Source organism: Glandiceps talaboti, chromosome 1 (genome assembly GCF_964340395.1).
Source record: "Glandiceps talaboti chromosome 1, keGlaTala1.1, whole genome shotgun sequence".
NCBI lineage: Eukaryota > Metazoa > Hemichordata > Enteropneusta > Spengelidae > Glandiceps > Glandiceps talaboti.
The window spans coordinates 9348589-9369917 of record NC_135549.1 but is presented as its reverse complement, the minus strand read 5'-3'; the positions used below and the strand labels follow the sequence as shown (position 1 = coordinate 9369917).

Below are 21329 nucleotides of genomic sequence, written 5' to 3'. Positions count from 1 at the left end.
GGCCAGCAAAGGCTTGGATAGGAGGAATTCGCTTAGTTTTTTTGGATTATTTTGCTTCAGGTTCCGCGATATGGATCAGAGGCGTAGCCCCAGTAGGTAGGTCACCTTCTGAGCTATCGATTAGTGTCATTATTACGGTCAAGATCCGACGATCATGTGGAAAATCGCCGGCGAAAGCAAATCGTGTGTGCGCGCGGTTCGGTGTGACTGTATCAACATTAGTGGTTCATTTTCGTTCATGTGTATGTGTGTGCACTGTTCCGTGTTTCATCGTATTTTCTTTGTGTATTTATGATCGCGGCCAACTATTTTATGGTATCCTCATGCATTTTACTTTTCGTAGGCCTAAAAGACAATCGAAATCGCTAGATGAGGGTTACTGGGACTGCAGTGTGTGTACGTATAAAAATTCAGCAGAGGCTTTTAAATGCGAGATGTGTGACGTTCGGAAAGGAACTTCAACAAGGTGAGAAAACATTCTTGGGATTTCGTACCTTTCGTATCTTTAGTTTGTGGGTTTTGCTGCGCATCCGCTCATGATTAGTGTTGAAGAGGGCTTTAGATGGTCGTGAGTGGCGAAAGAGCTGTATAGATGTTCTTTCGTTAGAAACGGTAAGCCTATCTGCAAACGGATTTCAAGGGATTGCACTCTTTCATATGCATAATTGCAATTAATCAGCGAAGTCAGTTCTATCCGTCAGTACATCTCCTGACAAATGTGAATGCGATCCTCCCTTTCCTTAGTACCTTTTGTTCACATAGTCCTTACTCGATTTAGCCACAAGAGCCGCTCCAGCGAATTCAACACTAAGTTACCGAGGTCCAGGAGTCAGCGCTTGTTGCATAAACCGTGCTTGTCTTTCTCAGCAAGCGACTTGGCATTTAGGGAATTGAACATTTTAGCCTAAAGGTCTGTAGATAGTCCAGTGACTTGCCTCATGGCAATAGAAATTGTAATGTTGGAACGACTAGTCTTTCGCAATCAACACTGTCAACTCGGGCCCTGATTAGCAGTAAAATGTAATAGCTGGGGCATAGAGATCCCAGCGGGTTTCTACCTAATTTCTGATGATTAGCAGTGAATGGGGGCTTGACGATTTCGAATCCAGTGAACATGTATACATTTCTTAAAATGTCCGAGGTACAACAATTCGAGTATTCTATAATGTATTGTTGTAGTGATGTGGCAAATATTTTCAGTGAACCCAACTAAATAATAGGTATGCAGACATAATATATCATAAATTGACCACTGGATAAGTGATTACAGTTGACATTGCTTCACATTGTCAATTGACATAAATTCCTTAAATTACATACAAGTGTTATCATATTCAATGCTACCTCATATGCTGTTTGAAGTATAAGTTATAACTGACACATTTCATTGTTTTGTCATGTTGAAACAAGCTAATGTTGTCAATATTGTTGGGGAACCATAACATGTAAATCTTGGTTATTTACAACATCATTGTTTTCACACCAAGTTTTATAGGGAATCTAACAGAAATGAAGGGTACAGTTATAATAGTAAAAATAGGAATTGTAGTCTTCATTTCTGACAGATTCTCAATAAAACCAATTGTGAAAGATACATATTTATGGTGATGAATATCAATGGAAATACATGTCAAGTTAAAGAAATGTCTGTCTAAAGACAGCGATTTTATGGTAACATGTCAGTTATCTAGAAATCAATGTTCCCCTTAGAAAAGACCAATAAAGTGTATAGGAAATTAACATCTTTTGTTTGCAAGCAACAACAATAGGTATTTGGGTGGAACCCTGTACTCAAAAAGACTGGGACAATAAAACTTGTGTACATGTATATCGGTGAAGTAGTGAAATTACTGATTTGGATAAATTCCTAGTTCAGTTCAGGGAGGGTGCCATTTCTCACTTTATCATGACATAGTCTAAGCTAATATGCTAGGATATTGCTACAGGGGCAGCTGAATAAGAATGCATGTAGCTCTTTGATTTGATTGAGTGTATTGAATCAACACTGTTTGCTTTACTGGGTGAGAAAACAGACACCAGATGTAAATTTCATTAGAGTTAATATACAGGAGCTTTTGGCAAGTGAACCCATTGTTACATTGTAGTAGGTGTGAGAACATAGGTGAGTTGAGTTAGAGCTGTTTGTGACTAGACTGATTTGGCATGTGATTAGATGGATTACATCACAGCTACTTCAATACTGTGTCACTCTTTAGCACCAAGGTACTGGATATTTGTTACTTTTGTACTGGTGTGTCACAGCATACAGTCAAACAAATAAATTTATGCATATATATATATATATATATATATATATATATATATATATATATATATATATATATATATATATATATATATATATATATATATATATATATATATATATATATATATATATATACACACATATATACACATATATACACACACACACACACACACACACACACACAAAGAAATGTACAAACTTGAGTAAGGTTTCATTCATACATCTCTTCCCCTCAAGGATATGTGTTTCAGGATCTTGCTTTGTAGTTGTCAACACAAGCATCCAGGTTATAATGTTCATCTGGTTAAATACTTATGTAATGCTGGACTTGACAACATTTGCTGGTGTTTCTGTGTGACTAACAGTGGTTTGACTATTTGTAATGTTTCTTTCTAAAGATTAATAGAAAAATGCATGCAGTATAGATTTAATGAATTATTTGAAATAGCTTGCAGCAGTCATTGGGTTGAAACATCAAGAATTAGATGAGAGTACAGTGATTTTGACATTTGTCGCTTAATAGGACACCAAAGTATTTCACTTCAGCAGTTCTATATAATTTATATGTGTACTTTTCCATTACTTTAGTACCCATGAATGAATATTGATTTAGGTTTTCAGTGTTAACTTTGTGAAGGCTATTGACTGATTTCTGTTTGTTTTATTCTCTTATATAAGTTTTTTAACATGATAAGTATACAAATACATTGTGTGTGTGTGTGTTTGTGTGTGTGTGTAATATACTTTCATGAATTAAACATTAGATGTTGTGGAATTGTAGGATAAAAGGTTGGTATGTTTTTGTGTTCCGAGGCACTACAATTTTCATTTAATATCAAAGTGGAATATTTAGTTATATCGTTGAATTGTGATCTTAATTTAAAATCTTAATGTCAAATGTTTCTGAATTTTTGCACTTTTTCAGTAACACATTGTTGATGAAGTTCACTGTGCATGTAATCTTAAGACTATTATTGTACCCATAGTCATCTTTACACTATTTTTTACCCTCTCCACTTACAATAAAACAGGAATATAAAAATGTTTTATCGTAATTTTCAAACTGCAGTACATGTATGTATATAAAAAACTTGGCAAGTTAATCAGAATATCTTCAGTTTCACAAAAAGTACCCTTACTGGAGGAAACGAATTTGTAATGATGTCAAAGTGGCAAAGTAGATAATGACAATGATTATGGTAGTACATGGTATACCGTTGTATTCAGAAAGTTAAACCCCGGCTGAATCATTTATGTAAGATTTTGGGTAAAAAGGTAGATATGTGTATGAGGAAAATGACTGCAGTCATCAATTTTGTTATCAGTCATTGGGGTCGATAGTACAATAGTACAGTGATTGTTATAAGTGATGTACAGTACAGAGTCACTTTCCAATTCTCAGTACTTGAAATAGAATATTACTGTCTATGCGCATCATAAAAATAACGAACATTCTGTTTCTTGGTCGACACCATAACTTCTGCTCCATGGGCTTCACATGCATTACTTTATGTGCTCATGAGAATAAGTGTACTGTGTTCTATTTTGACCCATGATCATGGGGTTAAAGGCAATTGCAGGTACCGAGAATTTGAGTCCAATGTTCTCTAAATGACTTCAAATTTGTGGCTCTATTCTAGATGATGCAATACTATTACTAATACCATTATGTGTTTATGATCCTATAGGTTTAATATATACCATATCAAAGTTGGAAAGTATTGTGTTACATGAACATATACATATGTATGGGGTTTTTTCTGGTGACAACTTTTCTCTCTTCAGTCAGTGTTTTGTTCATGTTAATTTTCAGGTATGAATTTTGTGAAATGTTGCTACTTTTGAGTTCTTCATATGTATATACATGTATGTGGTGTATCTAGGTTTAGGAATCATAGTTTGTGATCTACATGTATGTGATCATCCTATGTGATCATTTTCCAGATGTACATGTATTGAGTTGTCAGCTCTTTCAGTGTAAGGTATTGGTTTACATGTGTTCTGATGTTGCCTCAAGGTTTGTTACACAGTTATTTCATTAAATATTCACATTCTTGTCACTATTCATAACTAATTGCTTTGACCTTGAATTTGAGGCCATTGTTTATAGTAATACACCGTTGTCTACCATTGCTGCCACCATTAATTTTCACTAATACATGGGTGCAACCACCAAGAAGTTTATTTTAAACTAATTTACATGTATGGCATGATTCAGCCAAGTTCACAGTACGGATTTTGAACTAGTGTTATACTTTAAGAATAGAAATAGCAATGCAATGAGACAGAAAATGGATAGTATTTCAATTGTATGAAATCAATGTCATGTCTTCTACTAAGGATTCAGCTGTCAATGTTTTTGCATTGGACAAAAAGGAGGTGGGGGGGGGGCAAACATTTACCTTGTACCATAATTTCAGTAACATGACTTAGGAACCCAGATAGCTTTTACTGTCTAGACTAGTACTGAACTTTTATAGGAATGAATGATATACCGAGTTAACTGAGAAGTTTTTAAGAATTTCAATATGGTAACAGCTATATATGGATTTGTGTACTATTCTAATTATATGTTTCCAGAAATGAAAGCTTTTATTACATACCAGTACTGTATTGCTGTCTGTATAACGTCCACTCTCATTTATTCACATGTAGATTATCAACCAACAGCTGTACTTATTATTAATATTAATCTTTATTATATAGGAGTTCTCCATATGTCGGCTACAGTACACTGTTTTATTGTGTCTATCATCACTTTGCATGCCTATTACAGATAGGCAAGGTCTTCAAAGCTACCTGTATGGCATATGTAACTGTATGATAATGACAGTTTTTTGTGTTTTAAAATATAAAACTGTATTTATTTATAGTATGTAAAATCTAGTTGAAATGTTTCTTACTGGTTGAATAATTACACTGACCGTGTTCTTCCTCTTGGTGACAAGTGACCTCCATTTTAGTAGTATTATGTGTGTACTTTCGCTTTAAATATATTACGTTGAATCTCATGTAACTTGTAAGGTCTTAGAATTGATATGATGATAGTGTTTGAGCACTGTGCAAATAATGATATGAAATAGAAGATGAACTTCTGTTTCAATGTGACAAGTTACAACAGAAATAGTTGGGAAAAAGTAACTATCAAAAGGTACCGTATAACTACCACAGTATTAATTCTATGAGTTGAAATAGTGATCAGCTGTGTCACCCTCTGTGTGTGGATGTATGTGTGTGTGTGTATGTGGGGGTGGGTGGGGTTGGGTGTTTAATATGTGGTGATCTGTAACAACTGGTGGTATCTTATCGATAAATATTGCATAAAAATGACAACATAAAGACATTGATGACCAGACTTCATTGGAGGAGTGTGACTGCTGGTAGGTAATTGTGTTTGATTGATGTTCATTGCCTGCATTGTAATTGACAATTGTCACACGCAGCAGCAGTTATTGATGTAATATTGTGGATATTCTTGGTCCTTTGGAATATTCTAGTTTATGAGTTTGTCTCAGTTGTCATAAACAGTGAAGTGTGATAGTCATACATTAAATGGTTTTCATTTATCAAAGGATAGTGTCAACTTGTTTAAATCTTGCATACATGTATATATAATAAAAAAATGACATTGTACTTGTAAGATTAATTAAGAAATTAGTTTATTTTACATATAAATTTTAAGTATATACTCAATCATGCATGTGTTTAAAAAACTCTCAGAGAAATGTGGATACAAAAATACATAATTTATGTATACATGGATAACATAGAAATTTAATATAAATTGCTTTTGAGAAATATGTATATAATGATTGAATCTCTTCTATCAAATGATCTGCTGACTTGAGAGTGAAATATATAAATAGCGTATAAAAATAACATTTAGTGTACAACAATATCAAATGGTTTAGAGTTCTGTGTTAAAAGATATTCAAAGATGTCACATTTTGAATATAAAAGAGCTGGAATTCATTATTGTTGATTTCTTGTTCCATCAGACCTTACTCATCCTGTGTTAAGTGCAGTGATATCTTGACTACACAGGTAAGCCTAACAACCACTCAGCCATTCCAAAGTTCCGGCCAGTCAATGAAAAACTAATTGTCAGATAAGGAGCCCTACAAAATCAGCAGTTGTGTGTGTGCGCACTGTACAGGCAATGAAGCGTTAGTTGGGGCTGAAAATAAAGACCTGACTACTTCAGTTGTCATTGTCAATTGAATAGTACTCAGTTCCTAGAAGGAAATAAAGATGAGATTTAGCTCCTTCAGACAGTTATCAAGTCTGCTTTGGTGTCTACGTTATCACTTTACCATTGACAAGGAGTCATTCAATTGAGTGATATGTCTGCTGATATAGTATACAGGGGTTCATATTCTGATATAAACCATCATAATCCATCAATACAACATACATGGATGGCACAATTTATGATTTAAAAGATATATTTCTGTATACTTCAATTTTGTACATTGTAAACTTAATTAAAACATTCACCAAGCTTTGCGTTTAACATTGCTTCCTTGCATTCAAATGCAGATGGTAGGCAGTGCCAATTAAAATGTTGTGAAAGCCCAAGAGAAATTGATATAACTTATAAGAATTTCCTTACTTAGGAATAACCAGACTGGTCTGTCACTTGAGAGAATCTTAGGATCAAGGCTCATAAATATATGTATATACTGTAAGCTTTAACGATAGTGTGCTGTAACGATGCATCATATATATATTGTGTGAGACCAGTATTATTACATTGTATATGGGAGTGTAGTATAGATAGTATGACATTTTAGTTCACTTCTTATGAGGCAAGGTGTCGTCATTGACCTAAACTTTATGTATTTGCTAAATGTCAAGATAGTAATTGGACAAGTTATGGCTTTTGTATTGTGAAAGAAGAGCTGCAAACATGTACGTCATTCAGCAGCTCTTTCGCAAACTGTAAAAATAAAGCCTGTATAAAACCAATCACTTATAGGAGATATATGTAGTTTGATACTGAATAAATGTCGTATTGCATCTACACTTTATTCAGGCCATCAGAAATAAAAATTACTGTTTCTTTGGGATACATATCACTAGATTATTCTAAATATTTAATATCTTAGAAATGGATTGATAAATGATTATCATATGAAATATTAACATACAAAAAAATAAAACCCATTTGTTTTTTCCATAATGCAAGCATGGTGGTCTAAGCACACACACACACACACACACAGGTCAAGTAGCCAGCGGGGTTTAAAACGGACGCAAGGGAAATAGCCAGTTGAATTTCCGTTTACAGTAATACAATAATGATATCAATACTATTCCATGTGTGTATTTGTGTTTTACCTTTTAAGAAAAGCTTGGCTCTTATAGAAGGAAAAAGTAAGGTAAATGAAGTTTGAACATAGGTTGTTAAAACATTTCAGAATAAACGATGTCTGAATTGGTATAACTTAGTGTCAGTGTTCAATTCTTATATGAAACTTTTCACTTACAGCTTGCAATATTGTTAATATACAAAATGTACATCCTCCTCCAATGTCTATTCATTTCACAATGTAATCTTAGTGAGCGATGAACTTACACCCACAGCTCTCTCAGCGATTATATGAAAGTATTTCAGTACTAGTATATAACTACTCCATTTTTTTGGTATAGAACATAATCTGAGTTTGAGAGAACATTTTTTTGCTGGAAAAGTGTGTATTTTACAATGCATACAATCCAGTGAGCCAACTAGCGCCTATTGTATTAATGCACTTTAGCAAATGTTCAAAAATTGTCAGCGCTGGAGATGAACAGATTAAATAACCCTCCAGGGACCGTACTATCTAATCATTCAATACCTACTTCTTTATCTCTCTGCTGTGTGTCATTTACAATCAACATTTTTAAAGAACCCATTTTGACCTTTCTCTTTTTATGTCCTATACATAACATGTAGATACTGCAAATGGTGTTGGTGTTGTCAGAATTAACCAATTGTATTGTAATTTATTGACATCTATTCAAATTAGTATATATTATAGAAGTAGATTATTGTTGGTAATTATCTCTGTTTTAATAATGATGTAGGTAGGGTGGGGGACAGTTGTGCTGTATGTACATGTATGTGAATTTACCAAGCCGTGGTTAAGGCAGTATTTCTAGGATATGAGAGATGTACACACACTGAATCACTAATTATATAATACACTGTGTGCTTCCTTAAAATATGTTAGGTTGATGTATTACAATTACAAAGGGAAGTGGGCTGCAACTGATAATGTACCATTATGAATAATGCAGGCCACTTCAAATGGAATTTTAGTACTGTCCATGAGGGAGTTTACGGGAGGGGATGCATTTCAAAATAGATATTTATACCAGTGAATATTTGCAGTTAGAAGTTCTACGTTTTCCCATAAGAGATACTGCCATGCACATTGATCAAAACTAATAAAAGGCAATAGTGTGTGCATCTAACTACTCAAAAGTGACAATATATATTCTATGATATATGGCTTTAATTTCACACACACTTTTAATGCTACATTTCGTAAATTGCCTTCTGTCCTATTGGTTAACATTGTGAACTGTGGAACATTTCTAAGAGTAAAGTAACGCTGATATACCAAGAAAAGTAACATTGATATTACCTGATAACCTGGGTCACCTTGTAGAAAGTGGCTATGTTTTATTTGTAATTGAAGATGAGCAGTTGTGTCTGGATTTTATCAAATGTAAATTGATTACCCTAGTCTGAAAACATGTCAAGCCAAGCGGACACATTGCTGTATTTTCATAGTATCGTCTGACAAAGAGAAGCTGAGAAAATGCTTTGAAAAACTTATATGTGATCAGAATACCTCAAACCGCATAGAAGTATTCTTGTTTGTAAAATTCTTGTCCTGTATTTAAAAAATTAGTCCTTGAATTGTGGAATCTACATGTAAGTTGATGTTTATAATACTGGTAACACCAAGGGGGAAAGACTGGGTCTGTGAACAAGTTCAGTTCAGATTGTATCTGTTGTGCCAGCTGTGCTTCCTCTGGTATAGAAGGATGTTTCAGATTTAGACATTGAATATGAATTCTTCACTTTGTCCATTTGAGAGTGTGTGTTACACTACAGTTAGTGTAATATCCATGTATTGAATATAGTGGTGCTGATGATGTACAATATACAATGTACCTGACAGTGTGTATATTATTGCATGACTGAGTATGTGAGGTAAGGTACAGTTGTGACAAATATTTAGATGTCATTCCCCAATATTTTCCTTCGTTCAGCCAAAGAAAATATGAGTGACCTAAGGGGACTTTGTCACTATGAATCCCTAGATGAGTAGTGACAACACCCTTAGGTCACTTGTATTTTCAGGCTGAATGAAGAAATAAATTGGAAGTAACATAAATTTTACCTGCACTAGTAATATCAAAAAAAAAATCGGGGAAAGTAATGGCAATTTGAACGTGTTGACTCATATTTTGAATGCAGCAGAACCAGGGACATACAAATGTACATTGTATAGACACACATCATAACATAGACATGTGTTGTCATGACTTAGAACGACCAGGGTATAAATTCTGGCTTAGGCGTGGTATCAGTATGCTAGTATTTGATGCAGGTTTAAGGGGCAAGTCAGACAGGGGATCATTTTGAGGTGTGATTAATACTTGGATGGTAGGGCTGTTCAGTTATTATACTTCAGACAATGGCATAATCCAATCCCCATGTCTCCTGAGAGGAACTTTCATCCCATGACTTCAAAGTAAGTCTGTTAGTCCAAAAGATAGCATTAATGATTCTTGTTTACTTTGTGAAGTGGGTCGGTTTCCTACTTGAATCAAACAAACCATTGTACACCTCACAGGTACGGTGTATTTGGGTGAATTTCACTCAAGTATGTTTCAATATGGGTTTACTGTGACTATGCTAGCTATGCTATTTGCAGTTCAATATCACAATGCATCGGCTGCAGATGTACGCATATTTTCTTAAGAACCTGTTCAGATGTGTAGAACTGATCTCTTTTCACTTACTTAGATCTGGATCTTTACACTTGAAGCAGAAATGACGTCGATCACTCACTAGATAATTAGACTTTAATGCTTTGTGGTTTCTCTTCCATCTTACCTAAAAGCTCTCTGTATGTGCTTGGTTTGAATTAACAGTGTTTTACTATAAAGCTGACTTGTAGTGAGTACAGGGTACGGATTTACATACACATTCTTGTTATTATATTCAAAGAGCGAAGTGTGTGAATAGTATTAGTCTGGATGCCGACGTAGTCTCTAACGAATTCTGAAAGATTCAATGAAGGATAGCACAAGACTAGAACAGTATTAATGGCGTTCATCCTACATTCTTCATTCTTGTTGGCACCTGTCATGTCATTAATTTCATCATCTATAAATCAAAATTAGGTGTTAAAGTGTTATAGCTATTTCACACCTTCTTCAAACCTTAATTGCATCGTTTGTAATCAGTATGACCTCCATTTATATCAGAAAATATCACGACGTATTTCTGTATACATCTACATGTACTTGACTTTAAGGGTTCCGTCATGATTTAATGTACATGCCACATGGGTTTCTCATTCACTTTAGCAGGATACAAAAAAATATAGAAGGATATCTAATCGTTTTATGAAAACCTGATGATTTGTATACAGAAAGTAGTTATTTGTATCTAATGTGTCGTATAAGGAGACAAAATGTCTACTAGCGTAAATCACTCTGTGGCATATTAGTTGCCGAGTCAGTTCACCTGATCTCAGCTTTATGAGCTGATTATACTAGAGTCAGTATTACTTGGAGATTAAAATAAATGGAAACAAGATGTCTCATGTTTAATACTTCCTTGTAACTTAGCTTCAGCTATGACTCTCTGTGGTGATATTAGTATGATCCTCTGGGAAACTTACAAATAATCTGCAATGTGACTGTTACTAATTACCACATACAGTCACAAAGCTTTTTTTAGTCACCAAGGTCACAGAGTGCTACAACCTTTTGATAATTTCCAATCTTATAGAAAGAAAAGGATTTCTTCTTTGCGTTTCTTACAAACAGGCAGATATTTTTTTAACTTCGTAAATGAAGAGTACGTCTATCTGAGCTTTTTCTTATGGCTCTGTCTCAATCGACCCCATTATCAAGATAAAGATTCAACTGGATTAACTTGAAACTCATGACATGACGTATACCATCTACAAAGCATTAAATGGCCAATCGCCATTGTACTTAGTGGATATTATTCAAGCAATTGAATCCCTGCAGACTTTGTTCCTCAGACAAATCATGTCTGCTGCACGTGCCCAAGTATACAATGTAGCTTAATTTCATTTGGTGGGCGTGCCTTTTTACGTGCAGCACCGTGCCTCTGGAACATTCACCCACTGAAATAAAGGCTTGCAGCTTATGCCTTTAGGAAGAACCTAAAAACGTAACTTTTCAGCAGAGTTTTCAATACATGTAATATGTACCTGTACAATGCCTCTGAACTTACTAAGTATTAAATACTGTCACTTCTAATGATTTCATTGATTGATTGATTAATCTGACTATTACATTTCATACTTATCAGTATGTTTTTTGTACAACTTCCTTGCATATCAATGTTATGTGATGTTTCATTCGCATATTGATGAGCAGCGATAGCTTGGAACTGTGATAGCATAACTACTAGTAACTGTAAGTTTATCTATGTTGCCAAAATGACAACAACACATAGTTTGTGACAGCATGATGTATAAGACATGACTTTGTGGCTTTTAAGATGAATGCAAAATAAAATGCCTATTAATTAGCCTTGATAGTGTCATTTGCATACTGGCAACATTTGATGCAATATTATTTGCATTTTAGTCAGTGTACAGTATTGGTATTGGTGATCAAAATAAGCAATGGGTAGTGCCTTTTGTAATACAATCATTAATGTGTAAAAGCAAAGTGTCAAGAATTCATGCAGTGTTTCACTTGCTCAGTAGTGTTGCTGCATTGCATGCGTTCCAATTATTATTTTTGACACCATTATTAGATATGTTTATGTAATAAATGTCAGCATGCTATTTTTTGCTGTTAATCTTTTGGACGTTATGTTACATGTAACACAACAGTAACCTAAACCAATCTGAATGGTGTAGGTGAAAATATTGTTAGGAGAGTCAACATGAAAAAAGAAAAATCTGATTTGCAATCAGTTTACTGATGAGATGATTAATTTCATGATTAATTGTCAAGTGTCATGGTTTGAGATCATTATATTCTATAAATCATGAGTCAGGGAATCATTCCATCCTTTAGTTATATACATGTATATGTTGTTATTCAAAGTGTAAGTTTGTTTAAATTTTTATTCTAATAGTGTGGTATATTTAGATTTTATTCCCCAGTATTTTTGTTCAGTCGGCCAAGGAAAATTTGAGCAACCTAAGGCTAAGGGGTATTTGTCACTAGAAGTCACAAGGCGTGTAGTGACAAAACTCTTGGGTCACAAGTATTTTCTGGCTAAATGAAGAAAAATATAGAAGAATAACATAATTATACCAGCACCAGTAAAATTTTTAAAAATTGGGAAAAGAAATGGCAATTTTGAACGTTTTGACTCATATTTCAAATCCAGCAGAACCAGTGACTTAGATACGCGTTGTCATGATGTAGAATAACCATGGGATAAATTCTGTATTGTTTTTGTTCACCTTGGCTTGTGCATGGTATAAATGCTATTATTTTCTACTGACCACTGTATAACTAGGTTGGCATTGATTGGGGGGCTAATGTTGTTTGCGTTAGGGTTTATCCTTTGTACTTATACTTGTGTATGTAGTTTGCATAGATAATGGTTGCCTGGGTGACTTCTAGTAGGATGTAATGTCATGGTTATGGGTTATTTGAGTAGATTGTCAATAACTGCATGTCCCAAGGATTTGATGCAAAGGTTTGGCTGCAAAGTTGTATTGTGGATGAAGAAAGTGATATGTCATGTTATGTTATTGTACACTTATGTATCTATATGGGGCTATACTCCTAAAAATATGCTTTCAAATCATTACCTTTTCTTTTGTATCAGATTTTCCCTTTCCAGCTTACCTGTAATTATATCAAGTATTAAAACAACCCAGTATAATGATAAGACATTTCTGATTACGAGGAAGTAACACCATTAATACTTGTATTTATGCAGCCTAGGAAGTTGTTGGTAATTACCGACATTTGCAGGTGATAATAGTTCAATGCCAGTGAATTTCTAAAAATATCAGCATTCTGCAGCTTGATGTTTTAAATATACTGGCTTTTAAAAGGTGAAATTTCAACTTTAGTTGCACTTGACCAATGTATTTCTTATTCCATCTATGATTATTGCAAACCACATTAGAGGTACTTAACTAGAAATGTTGGTTGCAACCCACAAACAGGAATAAGTAGATAAATCGGTATTCAGCCAAGTGGAATTTGATCTGCCTGACAATATGGCCTGACAATTGGACTCTTGTCACTTTAAACCCTTGATCTGAGTAGAGGCAGATAGATCTAATTATGCTGAAACCAATTAGCACACTATTGTTTTTGTTGAGACCTGTGCAATAGAAGTCAGTGTAACTGTCATGGCATGTTGATCCTACCAACATTCCAAAGTAAGTGTCACAATACACAAATTTGTTGTGCCTAAGTGATCACCTTGACAGTTAATTAGCCCTAGCATCTCTGTCTGTATGAATAATCTAGAGTCATAGTGTTTGCATACATGTAGGGTTGGAGACAACTAGATCATGTTACTGAAAATATGAAATTATCCACAGCGCTGTTGAAATGGATAGGAAGAAACAGCAAAATGTGAATGGTGTTATAATGATGTCGTTGGCTTAACAGTAGCATTTGGAGTTGTTGCACTAGTATTGATTGTCTGACTTAATGTGTGTGAGAGACCGTTTCTATGTGTACACTAGACAGCAGTCTCGTAAGAGACGTCAGTAACACAGCGGAATGTCGTTTCCCATAAATCTTCCGCCTTCAGGTAGCCTTATCAGTGACACACAAAGAAATTTGTTTCAAAAATCCAAACTATTCTGTAAGCCTTTCAAACTGGGAGTATTGCCAGTTTACATCACAAATTAACGCAAGCAGACTCATGTGTATCCAAAGAATTCCGGGCTGTTAGTAATTCTTTGATCCTGATCGTAAAAGGTTGTTGGTCCTCATGCGCTTGTTTATCGCAGCACTGAAAGCATTCTCTGTGGAAAAATAACAATCCCTCAGGGGACCTTGTCACTGAGAGCAGCTATAAATTTGTAAAGCTGCATAAAGAGTAGGATGATATTTAGTTGTACATGTACCATGTGTCATTTGACTTTGTCAGCAGAGATTCAAGAGAATGTGTCCAGGTTGTTGTTCAAGTTTATTTTTTTTCTATTCACTGATATGATGCAATATTAAATTTTTTTTTTTTTTACATATGACCCACTTAGTGTCGCAAATGTCCACGTGCAAACACCTGATCTCAATGTAGCAAGTTCTATGACGCGAATAGGAAAGAAAATGTCTCTTTACTGGTTCTTGGTTTTTAGAACTCATTTATTGAAAATTCTTCAATTGCATGCATATTGCATTCAAGTAATGAAAATAGAAAATGAAGAATTTGTTAAATTGCTTTATTTTGTGACAGATATTTATTGAAATACAGTATAGTATATATTCATTTGAAAAAAAAAAATGCTTGTCGATATTCCATGTATTGTCCCTAGAATTGGAACATCAGACATGTAGGACTAAAAAGATTCAATAGATTAAGACTGGTATGAAATATGAAGAATTTAAAGGTAAAAAAAAACATAAAAGAGAGGAAAGTGTTATAAGTTGTATAACTGAATGATTAATATTGAATGCCAATTCCAGGAATATTTGTATTTTTATTAGAAGCAATTTAATATATTAAATTCCATAATACAGGTCAGATATGGGTTACCTTAGTGACAGGTATTATTGCGAGGTGTATCATGTATAAAAGAGAGGTCACACAGATCAGTCTTCACAAATGATGATTCACAGAATTAGAATCAGTTATCAAAGCTAAGATGTAGAGTAAGTATTCTTTACATAATGAAGGTACTAGGACCTGAAAGATTGGTGAGAATGTACACATTTGATTAATTTTATAGACCATTTGGTATGAATTGATTGTTGGACAAGGACATACAAACAGTTAGATTTTGTATTTTTATCATCTTTGAATTGAACAAACTGAATTGTCCTATTTACTGTAACTCTACAACAATGTACATGTTGCTGTATGAGTTTGATTAAAAACACAAATTACAACTTTGTGTCTATTCTTGGGAGGACTTTATTGAAATGGACTTGGATTCGTGACTAATCCCAAATAGACTAAGAAATGCTACTTTAGTTTACAATGTGAAACTCTATGTTTAGATCCATGTGTACATGTAATGACATATTTGTTAAGACTTTAAAAATATACATAATCTAGAGTTAAAAATTGGAATGGGTTGGCCAAGTAAAACCTTGTAGTGGAGGCCATTCACTTTCCTTTCTGAAACCTTCCTCCTAGACTCAAGGAAGGTACTTTAAGAAATCCACACTATGGAAACTCCCTAACATTTCCGCTAGGAAATGATAATGTTTTATAGATAGCATGGATTCTCGGCTATGGAATACACTTTATGGAAGTCATCTCCATCCAAGTACAATTTCCTGATGTGACTGAATAGAAACACCAGAGCTGATCAAATACTTACAAACACAACAGCTGGTTTACTGAAGAGAAAATCCTTGCTTTCCTACATATTTAACTTTCTATTAGCTGAAATGTCTAGTCTCCATTGTAGGGTTAAAACTTACCGTTAGCCTTGCTTGTTGTACACCTACATTGTACATGTAGACCGATTTACACAAGTTTTAAACACAAGTAATAGAACAATAAAGTCAAGAGGAATGAAGGCTAGTTTTCTATTCTGTAATAAATGTCCAAAATGATTACACCAACCTGACAAAGTAAATGTTAATATGAGAGTGTAAATCAAACACTGTGTCAAGGCTATTGCTATCCAGTGGCCTTGTGTTGCATTCATTGTACATGCACAGCAAGTACAGTATTAGTGACTTTAAGTTGAACCAAATTGACAAAGCCTGAATGTTCAATGAATACGGGAAGCTATTAACAAGGAAAGTCCGGCGGGCAGATGCAACAAGAGAGATATACACGTAGGTGTCTATATTCTGTACCTCAAGCCCTGACTGAATAGTTTCTGTTAATTGTATGCAGTCTAATACCCTGGTTCATTGAATGGAATAGGGGGCTGTGCAAAAAGAATGGGCTTGCTGGGTGCTTTTCAGTGTTAAAAATAGTTTGTCCGTCTGTCTGTCTTTCTGTGTGTGGTTGAAACCTCATGGCGTGATGCCAGTCAGATGTAATTTATTTCCTATAGGAGGGAAGTAAAAAAAAACTCAAAACATTAATTTGTGCTGGTACTTGCTTGACTGTGTTTTGCATTTGTACATTTTTGTGGTGTACATGTACATGTAGGTTAATAGGTTTTGAAATATTTTCTTCTTGTGAATTTATCACATGCTGATAAAATATGGAACAAACTTAAAGTGCAGAATATTAATAACCAAGTATGTGTATGAACATTCAATATTAATTTTTTTGTGGTGAGATTAAGTTGATATGATTTTGTCATCTTATGAATGTGTATATAGACACTACAATGAACAGTAAAATAACACAAATTAATTAGGCAAGTACAGTTTATGTATAGATACTTTAGCTTGGAACTTGTACAGTTCATCATCACATTTTGGATCATACATCCTTTTGCTAAAAAAAATCATTTATTGACATCAGCTCTATTATTCTCAAGTATGTTGTAATTTTTACGAGGGCTTGCAATTTGGAATAGAGAACAATGTGTAGTACATGGACATGAGTTCTGTTCTTCAGTAGAATAACATCTGGAGGCTCAACATTACTTTTTTCTGTTGTAGTCATATTGGGCTACCAATTTCAGAAAGTGGCAGCCAAAGGACGGTGACCAACAGTAGTCTTATATTCCTGAACTAACAACAGAGTTTCTCTGTTGGAAATATGTGTCTTATTAAAATATTTTTGTGTCCATGAATCTTTCATCTTCACACAATCAGTGGTAGCTTGAGTGGCCTACCAGCTGCAAATTATGGTAGCCCTATGACAAGAATTGGTAGTCTTTGGACGTGGTACTACTATTAATTTTGAGCCCTGCAGTACGTCATATACATTTAGTTATGACATGCTTGGCTAACACGGCTCCGCAGAGATAAGTGAGAAAACTACATTACAGGTGAATTGATGTACATTGCAAGTTCTAGCATACATGTACATGTCTGTCTGTCTGTCTGTCTGTCTGTCTGTCTGTCTGTCTGTCTGTCTGTCTGTCTGTCTGTGTGGATGTGTGTGTGTGTATGTAAACAACTTAAAGTCCAAAACCAGTGGACTAATTGCCATGATATTTGGTGGGTATACAAATGTATTACCTTGGGTGTCCAGTTGGGAAATTGTTCAAATCAAAATGATCTTACCACCGGTTTGTGATTTTGATAAAAAATTGGATGGCCAAAGATTCAAAAAATGGACCATGCCCATAGCAACAGCTAAATGATGGTTTATATTGCAAAGATGAAAAGTGGGACAGGTAGGCAAGTTAATGAAGATTTAAAAATGTATGCAAATATCCCTTGCAACAAGACCATGTCCATAATAACAGTCAAATACAGTTGCCCTACAAAGCCATTGGCGCTATTTTTACTATTTCAGTTCTTAGCATACTGTAGACATATTTGTATTTAGGCATGTTTAGATTACGTTATTTGATGGATGAATAGTCAGTTACAGATAACAGGTTAAATCTCAAAGCTATCATCTATCTACTGTATGGATTGCCTAGTCTAATTTCAACTCAAGGTTTGTATCATTGGGAATTCACTCTATCTGTGCTTGGACTGTGCAATTTTATTCATAACAGTTTCACAAATCAACATGGCTACTAACAGACTGAAATACTGACAATATTGTCACTGCTAGTCAACACTATTATCCACATGTCACATAGCAATGATTTGCACAAAGATTATTTCAGATAATGGCTATATTATGTCAATATAAATGGAAATACAGTGGGAATGTTCAGACACTTGTGGCAATAAATCAATTATGAGTTGTATCATGTGACGTCTATTTGTCACATTTTGAATTGATTACATCTTTCAAGACATACTTCTGTTTTTAAAATGTAATACCTTTGTGTCACAGAAATTTTATGAATTTTCTAAGTAAACTGTAAGAGACATATTTTAGTAAAATAATTAGTTTCCTGTACTGTTAATTATTACAATTACATATGTACATGTACCTTGGAGGTAACTTCAGTTCATTCTCTTCAAAAGTTTGGTCAATTTTATCTACATTTTTTCCTTAATGAACAACCTTCAGGATGTTGACTGTATAAACTATAGGTTATTATCCTTGTTAGTAAAAGTGATTGGGACTATTTTTATGACTCTAGCAGATGCAAAGGAAATGATACATATATTTGAAACATTCATTCAGGTCTGTATGCCATAATTGAACATTTCCAGCCACTCCCGTTGTAAATCAAATAGACTGTCCTACATATTTTTGTATCTTGAATAATTCTGAGTAAGGTTGTATATTTTTGGCAAGCGTAAACCAGTGGATGTAAAGTTGTGCTGTATGTAGTTTAAATGTATTCAGCACACTACATTGAGACAGCTTGGATTTCGTAATGTAACACATGTTACTGCTTTGTTATCAACACATTGGTAGAAAGAAGCCAAATGTTACAATATAACGTAGCATTTGTACACCCTACAGTAAAGCCATACTGTTTGTGTCATACTTCTGGGCAGTGTTTGTTAATTAATCTGCAAATAGACAGTGCACAAGTACAAGAATGGAACTCATCCAAAAAACCTCAGGCTCTCTCACGGTAGATGTTAACAGTTTCATGGTAGACATAAGATGAAGGTCACAGTCTCAGTTTATTATAATAGTGTGGCAGTCTCATTCTTTCAAGCAAATCAAATCAAACACTTGATCAGGTTTCTATGGTATGCTGGAATATTTGTTACAGTGTCAAACTGTAGCCTCTTTGTGGTGTCTGATTGAATAGAGCTCACAATATCTACATCAACAATCTATCCTTGGATAGAATGCATATATAGATTCAAATTCCTTCCTGCCTTTAGTACTGTATATACATGTACATATTTTTGCGTTCATATCTTGTCCAAAGCAATATGTTGTACATGCCCCAGTGAATCTTTATCATTTCAGATAGGCACATCCAGGATTGTTGTCAGACAGGTAAAGCTTTGACAATGCCCCTGGGCAATACATGAGAAAAAGCAATACTTTTTGAAATTGTAATTTTTTTTTGGCAAGATATTGCCAATTTTTGACAGCTGGAAAAAGTAGTGGCTTTTTAAATTGCTTTTTTTTTTCATGATGCCTCGTATTTTGGCAATCTAACTATGAAACTCGTAATTGTAAAATCAACTATTTTTCCCATCATAATGTAGCAAGTGGTAAATTCTGTAATAAAATTGTCATGTTCCTGATATGAGCATTTGTGTGTTAGGATCAAGAGGCTATCAGTCACCATAAATGTCAGACAGATTACCATCCCATCTCCAGGCACAAATATATGTATGATATACATGTTCAGCTACCCTGTGTAGTAGTCTTCAAATTCAACATAGCCGTTATTCAATTATGGTCTAGTGTAGGAGAGTGATTGTACATATAGATGTAAAAGTCAAATAGAAAGATTATTTGAAGACAAGCCGATGTGCTTTTATATACGTTTTGTATTAGAGAATGAAGTATTGTACATTGTACAAATGTATGTTGTATAAATACTTCATCAGGTTTTGTCAATGTTTAAACAAGTATTCCAAATCTCCTTGTCTGTCCATAGATGATAACCTGTCGGCTGGAACTTGAATATAACCATGACGATGATTAGCTTAAGTAATATTTACATTATGCAGATCAAAATAGTGCTTCAGAGAAATTAGTATAAAATATAGTCTTGGATTGTTATTATCAAGTCAGTGGAAATCTTCCTTACATGTCCTTGACATGGTTCACAAGGGTTATCTGTGAAACTTATCTTTGAATGCCTTGGAACAATTCATGTAAATTTGACCAACTTCTCTGTACTGGGGTTTTAAACCCATGTTACACAAGAAGTCAATCTCAGTGAATTGTAAAAAGGAAGAAACCTAGTTTTATTGATTAACAGTCAACTAAGTGATTCTAATTAAACACTTGATTGAATTAATCCTGTTAGTTAGCTGCATTTCATGCATTTCAAATTATGCATAGCGGAAAGGGCAACAAGTGAGAAAACAATCTGTCCTGTATCCAACCACTCCATATTCATGATACCAATATGGCACGCGACCTTGATATGTCTGGCTATAATGTGACCCATTTCTTGCCATGGTGTAAGCTTTGAAGCAAGTATTTTTAATATCATTGCTCAGAAATGATTGCATTTGATTTGTTTTCAAGTAGTTTTAAGATATACAGTGTGTTTGTATAAATATATAGCAGTGTGTACTTTTGTAGAATTAAAGCCACCCCAGACTAATTACAATGACTCTATTTACTAGCACAGTTCTAGCCCTAAAGCTATGAATCCAAGTAGGTCTAAATGCCGGCTCCCAAGTATTTATTCCATAACAGCTGCTGTGTAAAAATGAGTCCGCATTTGAAAAAAGTGAGGAATTTTGCAATGTTTTTGTTACTGACATACATTTACAGTAAGTAGGTAAGATCTACCTGCGTTCTCTGTGTATTTTATTAGGGTTCCCCTTCAAAATTATGGTATAAACAAGGTATGGGATGTATGCAAATTACCAGATTTCTTTCCTCTTTACCACTACCCAAACCTTTGCAAAAGCACATGTTTTTGTATGTAAACCATATATATACAGTATTTTATATGTTCAAATGAAACTGCTGTGTGCCTGTGTACACACACACACACACACA

General features: G+C 34.4%; 1 protein-coding gene across 1 annotated transcript in view; it reads left to right on the top strand.

The window, feature by feature from the left end:
• The window catches only part of LOC144440560 (YY1-associated factor 2-like), a 60498-nt gene continuing 39169 nt past the window's right edge, over nucleotides 1–21329 (top strand). The window contains exons 1-2 of the mRNA XM_078129949.1: nucleotides 1–96; nucleotides 344–466. Of these exons, the coding sequence (XP_077986075.1) occupies nucleotides 71–96; nucleotides 344–466 (149 nt within the window). The 5' untranslated portion in view covers nucleotides 1–70. The remainder of the gene's footprint in view (nucleotides 97–343; nucleotides 467–21329) is intronic.